Genomic DNA, 16756 nt, shown 5'->3' with positions numbered 1-16756 from the left:
TCATCGCTCATCCATATACTTATATGTACATATTCTCATTCACCCCTTTAGATTTGTGTGTATTAGGTAGTTGTTGGGGAATTGTTAGATATTATTGTTAGATATTACTGCACTGTTGGAACTAGAAGCACAAGCATTTCGCTACACTCGCATTAACATCTGCTAACCATGTGTATGTGGCAAATAAAATTGGATTTGATTTGAGAGATGTTGCAAGGATTCCTGGGTATTCATATGGCTGTAGAGAGCTGTTGAAAGGATTCCTGGGTATTCATACGGCTGTAGTGAGCTGTTAAAATGATTCCTGGGTATTCATACGGCTGTAGAGAGCTGTTAAAATGATTCCTGGGTATTCATACGGATGTAGAGAGCAGTTAAAATGATTCCTGGATATTCATATGGCTGTAGAGATGTTAAAATGATTCCTGGGTATTCATTCGGCTGTAGAGAGCTGTTAAAATGATTCCTGGGTATTCATACGGCTGTAGAGAGATGTTTAAATGATTCCTGGGTATTCATACAGCTGTAGAGAGCTGTTAAAATGATTCCTGGGTATTCATACGGCTGTAGAGAGCTGTTAAAATGATTCCTGGGTATTCATACGGCTGTAGAGAGATGTTAAAATGATTCCTGGGTTTTCATTCGGCTGTAGAGATGTTAAAATGATTCCTGGGTATTCATTCGGCTGTAGAGATGTTAAAATGATTCCTGGGTATTCATTCGGCTGTAGAGATGTTAAAATGATTCCTGGGTATTCATACGGCTGTAGAGAGCAGTTAAAATGATTCCTTGGGTATTCATACGGCTGTAGAGAGCTGTTAAAATGATTCCTGGGTATTCATTCGGCTGTAGAGATGTTAAAATGATTCCTGGGTATTCTTTCGGCTGTAGAGATGTTAAAATAATTCCTGGGTATTCATACGGATGTAGAGAGATGTTAAAATGATTCCTTGGGTATTCATACGGCTGTAGAGAGCAGTTAAAATGATTCCTAGAGAGATGATAAAATGATTCCTGGGTATTCATACGGCTGTAGAGAGATGTTAAAATGATTCCTGGGTATTCATATGGCTGTAGAGAGATCTTAAAATGATTCCTGGGTATTCATATGGCTGTAGAGAGATGTTAAAATGATTCCTGGGTATTCATACGGCTGTAGAGAGATGTTAAAATGATTCCTGGGTATTCATACGCCTGTAGAGAGCAGTTAAAATGATTCCTGGATGTTCATACAGATGTAGAGAGCTGTTAAAATGATTCCTGGGTATTCATATGGCTGTAGAGAGATGTTAAAATGATTCCTGGGTATTCATACGGCTGTAGAGAGCTGTTAAAATGATTCCTGGGTATTCATATGGCTGTAGAGAGATGTTAAAATGATTCCTGGGTATTCATATGGCTGTAGAGAGCAGTTAAAATGATTCCTGGATATTCATACGGCTGTAGAGATGTTAAAATGATTCCTGGGTATTCATATGGCTGTAGAGAGCAGTTAAAATGATTCCTGGGTATTCATACGGCTGTAGAGAGCTGTTAAAATGATTCCTGGATATTCATACGGCTGTAGAGAGCAGTTAAAATGATTCCTGGATATTCATACGGCTGTAGAGAGCAGTTAAAATGATTCCTGGGTATTCATACGGCTGTAGAGATGTTAAAATGATTCCTGGGTATTCATACGGCTGTAGAGAGCTGTTGAAATGATTCCTGGGTATTCATACGGCTGTAGAGAGCTGTTACAATGATTCCTGGGTATTCATACAGATGTAGAGAGCAGTTAAAATGATTCCTGGGTATTCATATGGCTGTAGAGAGCTGTTAAAATGATTCCTGGGTATTCATACGGCTGTAGAGAGCTGTTAAAATGATTCCTGGATATTCATACGGCTGTAGAGATGTTAAAATGATTCCTGGGTATTCATACGGCTGTAGAGAGATGTTAAAATGATTCCTGGATATTCATACGGCTGTAGAGAGATGTTAAAATGATTAGCCGTGGTGGGCAGGTCACCCTGCATTATTCATTAGTGTGTAGTGAAAAAGTGGTTCAGTGTGGTGAGGTGTGGTGTGGTGAGGTGAGGTGTGGTGTGTGGGGTGTGGGGTGTGGTGTGGTGTGTGGGGTGTGGTGTGGTGTGTGGGCTGTGGTGTGGTGTGCTGAGGTGTGGTGTGGTGTGAGTGAACAATTTGGGATCATGACTTTAAATACAACCATGAGGAAATGTTCTGTTAAAGTAATGTACAGGCCAACTTTTCACTTCCATTCTCAGAACGATTAAAAAACATTCAGTTTTACCGATTAGGAAACGTATGGCTTTGTTCCCAGAACCAATGGGAAACCAAAAACATATGTTCCCACAACTTCCAAGGAACCATATGCTCTAGCTGGGAATGTACTATACAGTTGACAAACACTGAAGGATTAGCACTTACAGTAAGTAGACTGAATGGAATCTAGGCACAAAGGCCTAGACATACAGGTATATGATCTGGTCTGGAGTCAGTCCATAGAAATGAGCCCTATTATTACAGGAACACGATCTGATCTGAGATATGTCCATAGAGAGAGATGGAAGACCTGTCTCAACACATATTACAGGAACATGATCTGATCTGAGATCTGTCCATAGAGAGAGATGGAAGACCTGTCTCAACACATATTACAGGAACATGATCTGATCTGAGATCTGTCCATAGAGAGAGATGGAAGACCTGTCTCAACACATATTACAGGAACACGATCTGATCTAAGATCTGTCCATAGAGAGAGATGGAATCTGTCTCCCCTCATTCCTATCAGGGGGAATTAAAGAGTTTGACCCAGAGATGGATGGAGCAACACAAACACCCTCTTGGATGTCCCTGTTTTAATACATGGCTTATATCTATTCCTGGACAGGTAACCCAAAACACCAGGTAACCCCCCTAAAACCCAACACCATGTAACCTCCCTAACACCCAACACCAGGTAACCCCCAACACCAGGTAACCCCCCTAATACCCAACACCATGTAACCTCCATAACACCCAACACCAGGTAAATCCCCTAATACCCAACACCAGGTAACCCCCTAACACCCAACACCAGGTAACCCCCCTAACACCCAACTCCAGGTAACCCCTAACACCCAACACCAGGTAACCCCCTAATATCCAACACCAGGTAACACCCAACACCATGTAACCCCCTAATACCCAACACCAGGTAACCCCCTAACACCCAACACCAGGTAACCCCCTAATACCCAACACCAGGTAACACCCAACACCAGGTAACCCCCTAATACCCAACACCAGGTAACCCCCTAATACCCAACATCATGTAACCTCCCTAACACCCAACACCAGGTAACCCCCTAACACCCCAACACCAGGTAACACCCAACACCATGTAACCCCCTAATACCCAACACCAGGTAACACCCAACACCATGTAACCCCCCTAATACCCAACACCATGTAACCCCCCTAATACCCAACACCAGGTAACACCCAACATCATGTAACCCCCTAATACCCAACACCATGTAACCCCCTAACACCCAACACCAGGTAACCCCTCTAATACCCAACACCAGGTAACACCCAACACCAGGTAAAACCCAACACCAGGTAACCCCAACACCAGGTAACCCCTCTAATACCCAACACCAGGTAACCCCCTAATACCCAACACCAGGTAACCCCCCTAATACCCAACACCATGTAACACCCCTAACACCCAACACCAGGTAACACCCAACACCATGTAACCCCCCTAATACCCAACACCAGGTAACACCCAACACCAGGTAACCCCCAAAATACCCAACACCATGTAACCCCCCTAATACCCAACACCAGGTAACACCCAACACCAGGTAACCCCCCTAATACCCAACACCAGGTAACCCCTTAACCCCCAACACCAGGTAACCCCCTAATACCCAACACCAGGTAACCCCCATAACACCCAACACCAGGTAACCCCCTAATACCCAACACCAGGTAACCCCCAACACCAGGTAACCCCCTTAAACCCAATACCAGGTAACCCCCAACACCAGGTAACCCCCAACACCAGGTAACACCCAACACCAGGTAACCCCCTAATACCCAACACCAGGTAACCCCCAACACCAGGTAAGCCCCCTAAAACCCAATACCAGGTAACCCCCAACACCAGGTAACCCCCAACACAAGGTAACACCCAACACCAGGTAACCCCCTAATACCCAACACCAGGTAACCCCCTAATACCCAACACCAGGTAACCCCCTAACCCCCAACACCAGGTAACCCCCTTATACCCAACACCAGGTAACCCCCATAACACCCAACACCAGGTAACCCCCTAATACCCAACACCAGGTAACCCCCAACACGAGGTAACCCCCTAAAACCCAATACCAGGTAACCCCCAACACCAGGTAACCCCCAACACAAAGTAACACCCAACACCAGGTAACCCCCTAATACCCAACACCAGGTAACCCCCAACACCAGGTAACCCCCTAACACCCAACACCAGGTAAACTCCCTAAAACCCAACACCAGGTAACCCCCCTACACCCAACACCAGGTAACCTCCCTAATACCCAACACCAGGTAACCCCCTAATCCCAACACCAGGTAACCCCCCTATACCCAACACCAGGTAACCCCCCTAACACCCAACACCAGGTAACTCCCTAACACCCAACACCAGGCAATCCCCCTAACACCCAACACCAGGTAACACCCAACACCATGTAACCCCCTAATACCCAACACCAGGTAACCCCTAACACCCAACACCAGGTAACCCCACCTAAACCCAACACCAGGTAACCCCCTAACACCCAACACCAGGTAACCCCCTAACACCCAACACCAGGTAACCCCCTAATACCCAACACCAGGTAACCCCCTACTACCCAACACCATGTAACCCCCCTATACCCAACACCAGGTAACCCCCTAATACCCAACACCAGGTAACCCCCTAACACCCAACACCAGGTAACCCCCTAACACCCAACACCAGGTAACCCCCTAATACCCAACACCAGGTAACCCCCTAATACCCAACACCATGTAACCCCCCTAATACCCAACACCAGGTAACCCCCTAATACCCAACACCAGGTAACCCCCTTATACCCAACACCAGGTAACCCCCAACACCAGGTAACCCCCTAATACCCAACAACAGGTTACCCCCTAACACCCAACACCAGGTAACCCCCCTAACACCCAACACCAGGTAACCCCCTAATACCCAACACCAGGTAACCCCCTAATACCCAACACCATGTAACCCCCTAATACCCAACAACGTTCAACACCCAACACCAGGTAACCCCCTAACACCCAACACCAGGTAACCCCCTAATACCCAACACCAGGTAACCCCCTAATACCCAACACCATGTAACCCCCTAATACCCAACACCAGGTAACCCCCTAATACCCAACACCAGGTAACCACCCTAATACCCAACACCAGGTAACCCCCTAATACCCAACACCAGGTAACCCCCTAATACCCAACACCAGGTAACCCCCTAATACCCAACACCAGGTAACCCCCCTAATACCCAACACCAGGTAACCCCCAACACCAGGTAACCCCCTAATACCCAACACCAGGTAACCCCCTTTATACTCAACACCAGGTAACCCCCAACACCAGGTAACCCCCTAATACCAACACCAGGTAACCCCCTAATACCCAACACCAGGAAACCCCCTAATACCAACACCAGGTAACCCCCAACACCAGGTAACCCCCCTAATACCCAACACCAGGTAACCCCCTTTATACCCAACACCAGGTAACCCCCAACACCAGGAAACCCCCTAATACCAACACCAGGTAACCCCCCTAATACCCAACACCAGGAAACCCCTAACACCCAACACCAGGTAACCCCCTAATACCCAACACCAGGTAACCCCCCTAATACCCAACACCATGTAACCCCCTAATACCCAACACCAGGTAACCCCCCTAATACCCAACACCAGGTAAACCCCAACACCAGGTACCCCCTAATACCCAACACCATGTAACCCTCCTAATACCCAAAACCAGGTAACCCCCCTAACACCCACACACACACACACACACACACACACACACACACACACACACACACCCACACATATGCTTTGATGTAAGAACAACACAGCCACAAAGCTTTACTTCTCCTGTCTATATATTGACCCAGCTAGTCATCACCATAGTAACAGCTTTACTTCTCCTGTCTATATATTGACCCAGCTAGTCATCACCATAGTAACAGCTTTACTTCTCCTGTCTATATATTGACCCAGCTAGTCATCACCATAGTAACAGCTTTACTTCTCCTGTCTATATATTGACCCAGCTAGTCATCACCATAGTAACAGCTTTACTTCTCCTGTCTATATATTGACCCAGCTAGTCATCACCATAGTAACAGCTTTGCTTCTCCTGTCTATATATTGACCCAGCTAGTCATCACCATAGTAACAGCTTTACTTCTCCTGTCTATATATTGACCCAGCTAGTCATCACCATAGTAACAGCTTTACTTCACCTGTCTATATATTGACCCAGCTAGTCATCACCATAGTAACAGCTTTACTTCTCCTGTCTATATATTGACCCAGCTAGTCATCACCATAGTAACAGCTTTGCTTCTCCTGTCTATATATTGACCCAGCTAGTCATCACCATAGTAACAGCTTTGCTTCTCCTGTCTATATATTGACTCAGCTAGTCATCACCATAGTAACAGCTTTACTTCTCCTGTCTATATATTGACCCAGCTAGTCATCACCATAGTAACAGCTTTACTTCTCCTGTCTATATATTGACCCAGCTAGTCATCACCATAGTAACAGCTTTGCTTCTCCTGTCTATATATTGACCCAGCTAGTCATCACCATAGTAACAGCTTTACTTTGCCTGTCACGACTATCCACAAACATAAAACATGCAGGAACGTACATCTGAACCAATGTCAGTGACAGACACCTGAGCATAAGACTTAAACCAAGGACATCTAGAATCTGAAGTCAAATGTCCTCTGTTTGCTGATGATCTGGTGCTTCTGTCACCAACCAAGGAGGGCCTACAGCAGCACCTAGATCTTCTGCACAGATTCTGTCAGACCTGGGCCCTGACAGTAAATCTCAGTAAGACAAAAATAATGGTATTCCAAAAAAGGTCCAGTTGCCAGGACCACAAATACAAATTCCATCTAGACACCGTTGTCCTAGAGCACACAGAAAACTATACTGTACATACCTCGGCCTAAACATCAGCGCCACAGATAACTTCCACAAAGCTGTGAATGAGCTGAGAGACAAGGCAAGAAGGGCCTTCTATGCCATCAAAAGGAACATAACATTTGACATACCAATTAGGATCTGGCTAAAAATACTTGAATCAGTTATAGAACCCATTGCCCTTCATGGTTGTGAGGTCTGGGGTCCGCTCAACAACCAAGAATTTACAAAATGGGAAAAACACCAAATTGAGACTCTGCATGCGGGAATTTAGCAAAAATGTGTACAATGTAAAACACCAAATAATGCATGCAGAGCAGAATAAGGCCGATAATTATCGATAATTACCCGCAGAATACCTGACCACTGTGACTGATCCAAACTTAAGGAAAGCTTTGACTATGTACAGACTCAGTGAGCGTAGCCTTGCTATTGAGAAAGGCCGCTGAAGGCAGGCCTGGCTCTCAAGAAGACAGGCTATGTGCACACTGCTCACAAAATGAGGTGGAAACTGAGCTGCACTTCCTAACCTCCTGCCAAATGTATGACCATATTAGAGACACATATTTCCCTCAGATTACACAGATCCACAAAGAACTAGAAAACAAACCCAATTTTGATAAACTCCCATATCTACTGGGTGAAATACCACAGTGTGCCATCACAGCAGCAAGATGTGTGACCTGTTGCCACAAGAAAAGGTCAACCAGTGAAGAACAAACACCATTGTAAATACAACCCATATTTATGTTTATTTTTTATTTATTTTTTTATTTAACTATTTGGATACCGTTACGACACTCTATATAGACATAATATGACATTTGAAATGTCTTTATTCTTTTGGAACTTCTGTGAGTAATGTTTACTCTTTATTTTTTATTGTTTATTTCACTTTTGTTTATTATCTATTTCACTAGCTTTGGCAGTGTAAACATATGTTTCCCATGTCAATAAATCCCCTTGAATTGAGAGAGAGAGAACACATTAGGCATGCATTCCAATGGATGTCCTTCAAAACACAGGCATGAAAGTTCAAATTAAAACCCCATTTAGAGAGCCATGGGAATGGTCCTCTATCTAGTACACACACACACACACACACACACACACACACACACACACACACACACACACACACACACACACACACACACACACACACACACACACACACACACACACACACACACACACACACACACACACACACACCCTGTACGGCAAGCCGCACAGATTAACAGATAAACTCCTCAACAGAGACAAAAAAAACCCATGAGCCTTTGCAGCACAGCCCTGGGTACAAGGCCTGACCCTTCCTCCATTCCTCCTCCTCTGAGCTAGTCCCCCCCTTCCTAAACCCCAGCCTTATTAAGGTCCACCCCCCCCTAAACCCCAGCCTTATTAAGGTCCACCCCCTCATAAACCCCAGCCTTATTAAGGTCCACCCCCCCCCTAAACCCCAGCTTTATTAAGGTCCACCCCCCCCAAACCCCAGCCTTATTAAAGTACATCTAAAGATGTCCTGTGGTGTGGATTATCTTCAGCCACGTGTACCGAGGGTGGATAACACCCAACACCCCAATCCACCTAGCCAGATAATCTACCAGACACCTACGCAGGCAGGCACACCCCCACACACACACGGCGCCACCCAGGCACGTCATTTAGCTAAAGGCTAATGTTCTCATTTCACGTGATCTAGCCTAGCACTACCGTATACTGTACCGACCTGCTGTGTTCTGGACTGCCGCGTTGACAGACAACTCCATGGCCAATGACGACTGTGGCTGTAGATCTTTCTACATTGGGCAGACAGGGAACTGCGGCCAACGAGCCAGTGCACAACCATTTAATGCCATTATTAAGGCTACTTACAGCCTTAGCCAACCAACAGACAGCCAGAAGGAGACAGGGCTAAGGGCAGGGCCCTCCCACTGCTCTTCTTCTAGAATAGACGGCACTATTTTGAAACAGTTTTTTCTTCTAGTTTCTAGCTTGTTTCTAGGTTACAAATAAGGAAACCATTTTGTTTCTGAATTTATTTTGTATAATGAATTATTTTAGTCAACAGATGAGAGATATATCATTTTAAAAGAAAATAGATTATAATCTAGAATAATTCTTTTTTGGGGGGGGGACTATTTTGGGGCTCTAGATTTGGGTTTCTGGTATATATATATAATATATAAAAATATATAATATTTAAAAATATATATTTTTTAATTAAATGTAACATAGGCAAGTCAGTTAAAAACAAATTCTTATTTACAGGCCAAACCCAGACGACGCTGGGCCAATTGTGCGCCGCCCCTATGGGACTCCCAATCACGGCCGGTTGTGATACAGCCTGGATTTGAACCAGGGACTGTAGTGACGCCTCTAGCACTGCCTTAGACCGCTGCGCCACTCGGGATCCAAATAACAAATATAAAACAATGTTTTTCATAATACTGTACAATAAATAGACAAAAAAATACAAAATAAAAATATTCTAGACAAATAAGAACATGTTTTCTATAGCAAGAGTATACGCTACAATGGTTCACATGAAGGGGAAGAAATATGATGCTCTCTCATCACTATGCATGTTTAAACATAAACCACTAGAGACATTTATTAAGAGGGCTGTACTTCACACGTTTACTTTGCTCAGAAAGGAAAGCAATCTCTTGAGCCTCTAAACTGCTCAGAGAGAGAGAGAGAGAGAGAGAGAGAGAGAACGAGAGAGAGTAAGAGAGAAAAAGAGAGTTAGAGAGTTAGTGCGAGAGAGAGAGAGAGAAAGAGAATTAGAGAGAGAGAAAGCGAGAGAGAAAGAGAGTTAGAGAGAGAGAAAGAGAGAGAGAGAGTTAGAGAGAAAGAGAAAGAGAGTTAGAGAGAAAGAGAAAGAGTTAGAGAGAGAGAGAGAGAGAGAGAGTTAGAGAAAGAGTTAGAGAGAGTTAGAGTGTGAGAAAAAGAGAAAGACAGAGAGAACAAGTTAGAGAGTGAGAGAGAAAGAGCGATGAACACCTTGTTATTTTCACAAAAATGTTCAACCAAAATATGTACTATACACAACAATGCAAATGTCCAGACAGTTCTCCACATGTCTCTCTCCAACAAGTCTCCACAGGTCTCTCTCCAACAAATCCCCTTCAATCAGTATAGATGTGTGCCATTCAGAGGGCGAATGGGCAGACAAAATATTTAAGTGCCTTTGAACAGGGTACGGTAGTAGGTGCCAGGCGCAGGGCTGTTACGGTAACGGTATTACCGCCACACGTTCACAAGTCATGACCGCAGTCAAATTCCACGTGGCCGTTTAGTCACCGCAACTAGGCTTCTCCAAGCTCTGATGCTGCCGATGGTCATTAGTAGCCTACCAAATTTGCTACCTGCCTGGTCCTCAGCACTCTATGGTCCCTCTAATCACTCTGACATCAATGCAAAATGTTGTGGAAAATCAACTCAAACACTTCATGAGAGCCCATGAGCTCATGTTGCGCAACATTTCTATAGGCTATGTAATTGAGTGAAAAAACTGTTTTGATGGCCTCTACTAAAAAGAGGAGGGTCAGCTTTCTATAGGCTAGGCCTACTGTATTTGTTCCACTGGCATGCAGTGCTGGATAATGGTTTACTTAGTGAGCGCTGAGGAAGGCCTTTATCCACGTTCTCAGGACCTTTTCTAACACCCCGTAGAGATCAGAACCATGAAAACAGCTACTATATCAGAGTACAGAACCATGAAAATTAATTTCTCACATCAATTTGTGGCATAAATTTGTTCCATCAATTCGTGGCTACAATTTCACATAATATTCAAAAGAAAAACACTTTACAATATTGCTTTACGTGGTAGCTATTTTTTTTTATGTATTTTATTTCACCTTTATTTAACCAGGTAGACCAGTTAAAACAAGTTCTCATTTACAACTGCGACCTGGCCAAGATAAAGAAAAGCAGTGCGACACAAACAACAACACAGAGTTACACATGGAATAAACAAGCGTACAGTCAATAACACAATAGAAAAAAAATATATATACAGTGTGTGCAAATGAGGTAAGATTAGGGAGGTAAGGCCGTAGTGGCGAAATAATTACAATTTAGCAATTAAACACTGGAGTGATAGATGTGCAGAAGATGAATGTGCAAGTAGAGATACTGGGGTGCAAAGGAGCAAAAAAATAAATAACAATATGGGGATGAGGTAGTTGGATGGGCTATTTACAGATGGGCTATGGGCTATGTACAGATGCAATGAGCTGTGCTTTATGTGGTAGCTGTGCTTTACGTGGTAGCCATGATTTACGAGGTAGTCGTGATTTACGTGGTAGATATGATTTACGTGGTGGATATGCTTTACGTGGTAGCTATGATTTACGTGGTAGATATGATTTACGTGGTAGATGTGATTTACGTGGTAGCTGTGCTTTACGTGGTAGATATGATTTACGTGGTAGCTATGATTTACATGGTAGCTTTGAATTACATGTTAGCTATGATTTACGTGATAGCTATGATTTACGTGATAGCTATGCTTTACGTGGTAGCTGTGCTTTACGTGTGTTGTGTCTAATTTCTGCATTACCAAATGAGGAGAGTTACAAACTTCACACACCAGTCAGAGTTATACTTAAACTACATCTTTAATAATAAGAGCTTTGCAAAAGCACTTGACTTTCAATGATGCGCTATCTCTAATGAAACATTGAAAGTGTCAACACAAAAGTACAAAGATCTTTTATAGCCAAGATACACCCCTCTCAACCTACATGACGAACCACAGATCTTAGAAACAGTTCACAAAGGGACTTTATAAATGAGAAAGGAGTATCCCTTAACCAGATAACATTCGCTATAAATTATCGTTCAGTTTGGTCCCTAAGACGAGGTTCTAATCTCATTCCTGGTACTTCATAGTACAAAAACACCATCCCATCCAATGGCATAACTCAATTGTCAACTCTAGATACTCCCATCTCAAGTAAACCCCCTCTTGATCCCACTCCTGGAAAAGCTCACTGAGGGGAGTGACTTGCGCACAGACATTGTGGAGACAAGTAATTGGTTCCCCATTAATCACGCCATCCCTTCACATGGTTTAAGAATAGGTAAAGACACATTCACATATGAAGACAATGTTCCATCCTTTCCTCTTCCCTTTCTGATATTCTGCATAGCACCAGGGACATGTAAAAGACAAGTCTGACCTCTCCCCTCTCTGGGCCCCAAGTGACTGAGACCCAGCTGAGGGAAAAGTGCAACTGCCAACACCAGAGTCCAAAAGGATACATTCTAATAACAAGTATCTCACATAAGCATATTATGCAAATAAAACATCTTAATTATCTATGTTACCCAACTAATTCTGATTCATCCGTCACACGTGGTAGCTGTGCTTTACGTGGTAGATATGATTTACACGGTAGCTATGGTTTACGTGGTAACCATGCTTTACGTGGTAGCTATGGTTTACGTGGTAACCATGCTTTACGTGGTAGCTATGGTTTACGTGGTAACCATGCTTTACATGGTAGCTATGGTTTACGTGGTAACCATGCTTTACGTGGTAGCTATGCTTTACGTGGTAGCTATGCTTTACGTGGTAGCTATGCTTTACGTGGTAGCCATGCTTTACGTGGTAGCTATGCTTTACGTGGTAGCTAAGCTTTACGTGGTAGCTATGCTTTACATGGTAGCTATGGTTTACGTGGTAACCATGCTTTACGTGGTAGCTATGCTTTACGTGGTAGCTATGCTTTACGTGGTAGCCATGCTTTACGTGGTAGCTATGCTTTACGTGGTAGCTAAGCTTTATGTGGTAGCTATGCTTTACGTGGTAGCTATGCTTTACGTGGTAGCCATGCTTTACGTGGTAGCCATGCTTTACGTGGTAGCTATGCTTTACGTGGTAGCTATGCTTTACGTGGTAGCTATGCTTTACGTGGTAGATATGCTTTACGTGGTAGCCCTGCTTTACGTGGTAGCTATGCTTTACGTGGTAGCTATGCTTTACGTGGTAGCCCTGCTTTACGTGGTAGCTATGCTATACGTGGTAGCTATGCTTTACGTGGTAGCTATGCTTTACGTGGTACCCATGCTTTACGTGGTAGCTATGCTTTACGTGGTAACCATGCTTTACGTGGTAGCTATGCCTTATGTGGTAGCTATGCTTTACGTGGTAGCTATGCTTTACGTGGTAGATATGCTTTACGTGGTAGCCATGCTTTACGTGGTAGCTATGCTTTACGTGGTAGCTATGCTTTACGTGGTAACCATGCTTTACGTGGTAGCTATGCTTTACGTGGTAACCATGCTTTACGTGGTAGCTATGCTTTACGTGGTAACCATGCTTTACGTGGTAACCATGCTTTACGTGGTAGCCATGCTTTACGTGGTAACCATGCTTTACGTGGTAACCATGCTTTACGTGGTAACCATGCTTTACGTGGTAACCATGCTTTACGTGGTAGCTATGCTTTACGTGGTAACCATGCTTTACGTGGTAGCTATGCTTTACGTGGTAACCATGCTTTACGTGGTAACCATGCTTTACGTGGTAACCATGCTTTACGTGGTAGCTATGCTTTACGTGGTAACCATGCTTTACGTGGTAGCTGTGTAAATAGATTTGTGAGGATTTCTAAGCAGGAACTCAACCTGAACAACCAGGGGAATAACAACTATTCCCCAAAACATGTCAACACACACACACACACACACACACACACACACACACACACACACACACACACACACACACACACTGAACTGCTTGAATAAATGGTGAAATATTGTGGAAAATGTCAGACAGTGAACAAAAGCAAAGCAATACACAGAGTGGAAATGAAAGATTGACTTTCCATCAACTTTTCAGTCTGAGCCATACGATCAGATTCGCTCTACTTCCTGGAACGGGAGGGTGGAGGGTTTAAGGCTGAGGAATGTCACCAATAAAAAACAACTGCTAATCCTAGTAGATATTGAGACTCTGTGTGTGTGTGTGTGTGTGTGTGTGTGTGTGTGTGTGTGTGTGTGTGTGTGTGTGTGTGTGTGTGTGTGTGTGTGTGTGTGTGTGTGTGTGTGTGTGTGTGTGTGTGTGTGTATCTAGGCTGTCTAAAAACAGAAGCTAGCTAGAGATTACAAATGATTCCATGTGACACCCACACATCCAATTCTAGTAACAGGATGTGTGGACACTAAGCTCCTGATGAGAGGAGACAGCAGAGTAGAATGGAGAGACAGAGACTGTCAAACACACTGGCTCCTGATGAGAGGAGACAGCAGAGTAGAATGGAGAGACAGAGACTGTCAAACACACTGGCTCCTGATGAGAGGAGACAGCAGAGTAGAATGGAGAGACAGAGACTGTCAAACACACTGGCTCCTGATGAGAGGAGACAACAGAGTAGAATGGAGAGACAGAGACTGTCAAACACACTGGCTCTTGATGAGAGGAGACAACAGAGTAGAATGGAGAGACAGAGACTCTGTCAAACACACTGGCTCTTGATGAGAGGAGACAACAGAGTAGAATGGAGAGACAGAGACTCTGTCAAACACACTGGCTCTTGATGAGAGGAGACAACAGAGTAGAATGGAGAGACAGAGACTCTGTCAAACACACTGGCTCTTGATGAGAGGAGACAGAGACTGTCAAACACACTGGCTCTTGACGAGAGAAGACAACAGAGTAGAATCGAGAGACAGAGACTCTGTCAAACACACTGGCTCCTGATGAGAGGAGACAGCAGAGTAGAATGGAGAGACAGAGACTCTGTCAAACACACTGCATCTGGAAACAACCAGCAGCTAACAAAGCTTCCCCCTTTGTTGTTCAAAAAAATACTTTTAAATAGGAATAATGAATGAGATTACGTTGAAAAGTAGCCTTGTAATGAAACGATAAATACGTAGTCAAGGAAAATAGTTTCAATATTTAATAGGTAAATATGACATGTCATTCTCAGCAACGTCATCACTTCCTCTACTCATATTGTTTAGCTCCAAAATTCACACCCTGACTACAGATAGGACATCACCTATCCAATCCAAGTTTGCAGAAACAAACGAGCAACACAACGTGTCACTACAAAACCCAAACAACTTGAGTGAATTTCAACTCAAACCGCGGGTACGATTTTTAGGATTTACAATGGTTAGGGTTAGTGCTGCTGGATGTATTTAAACAGGGATCACAGACAGACAGGAGCTCTAAGGACACGGGTCTACAGCGGTGCTGCTGGTTGTATTTAAACAGGGATCACAGACAGACAGGAGCTCTAAGGACACGGGTCTACAGCGGTGCTACTGGTTGTATTTAAACAGGGACCACAGACAGACAGGAGCTCTAAGGACACGGGTCTACAGTGGTGCTACTGGTTGTATTTAAACAGGGATCACAGATAGACAGGAGCTCTAAGGACACGGGTCTACAGCGGTGCTACTGGTTGTATTTAAACAGGGACCACAGACAGACAGGAGCTCTAAGGACACGGGTCTACAGTGGTGCTACTGGTTGTATTTAAACAGGGATCACAGACAGACAGGAGCTCTAAGGACACGGGTCTACAGCGGTGCTGCTGGTTGTATTTAAACAGGGACCACAGACAGACAGGAGCTCTAAGGACACGGGTCTACAGCGGTGCTACTGGTTGTATTTAAACAGGGATCACAGACAGACAGGAGCTCTAAGGACACGGGTCTACAGCAGTGCTGCTGGTTGTATAAATAGTGTCACCATTTAAAAACAGACCTGTCAGGTAAAGTTGATTATCATGTCACATATACAGTATCACACAGTATTCTTCATCAATTCATTAAAAAGGTTGTTGATATAAAACGTAAATATTTAAGCTTTAGAAAACATTAATCATGAAACACATAGAGTTATCATTGTTCTGTAAAAACATCAACATACAGCACAAACAGATTCTAATGAAAGCCCAACGCTCCAACGTCAACTAAATCCAGCCAATAGGAAACTAGATAGATATAGGACAGATAGGAAGAACGTTTGAATAAGTAACATATGGACAAACTAAAAGGAACAATGACAAGCCAAGCTAAAGTCAGGAGAGAGAGGACAGGAGAGGAGAGGAGTTGGAGAGGAGGAAAGAGGAGTTGAAGAGGAGTTGGAGAGGAGAGGAGAGGAGTGGAGTTGGAGAGGAGAGGAAAGGAGAGGAGTTGGAGAGGAGAGGAGTTGGAGAGGAGAGGAGTTGGAGAGGAGAGATAGCGAGGTCAGAGGAGTTGGAGAGGAGAGGAGTTGGAGAGGAGAGGAGTTGAGGAGGAGAGTTGGAGAGGAGAGGAGTTGGAGAGGAGAGGAGTTGGAGAGGAGTTGAGGAGGAGAGTTGGAGAGGAGAGGAGTTGGAGAGGAGTTGGAGAGGAGAGGAGTTGGAGAGGAGAGGAGGAGAGGAGGAGAGTTGGAGAGGAGAGGAGTTGGAGAGGAGTTGGAGAGGAGAGGAGTTGGAGAGGAGTTGGAGAGGAGTTGGAGAGGAGAGGAGTTGGAGAGGAGAGGAGTTGGAGAGGAGTTGGAGAG

The 16756-nt window shown here is 44.2% G+C and overlaps 1 protein-coding gene across 4 annotated transcripts in view; it reads right to left on the bottom strand.

The window, feature by feature from the left end:
• The window catches only part of LOC106594219 (C-terminal-binding protein 2), a 360185-nt gene that overhangs the window by 172510 nt on the left and 170919 nt on the right, over positions 1–16756 (bottom strand). The window contains exon 1 of one of the 4 annotated variants that reach the window (XM_045701167.1): positions 8966–9107. The exons of the other annotated variants lie outside the window; for them this stretch is intronic. Coding sequence (XP_045557123.1) covers positions 8966–9005 — 40 coding nt within the window. The 5' untranslated portion in view covers positions 9006–9107. Of the gene's footprint in view, positions 1–8965; positions 9108–16756 lie in introns of those variants that run through there. 4 annotated transcript variants of the gene reach the window in all.

This window comes from Salmo salar, chromosome ssa18 (genome assembly GCF_905237065.1).
Source record: "Salmo salar chromosome ssa18, Ssal_v3.1, whole genome shotgun sequence".
Lineage (NCBI taxonomy): Eukaryota > Metazoa > Chordata > Actinopteri > Salmoniformes > Salmonidae > Salmo > Salmo salar.
The sequence above is the reverse complement of the archived record's forward strand: the minus strand, read 5'-3'. Positions and strand labels throughout refer to the sequence as shown.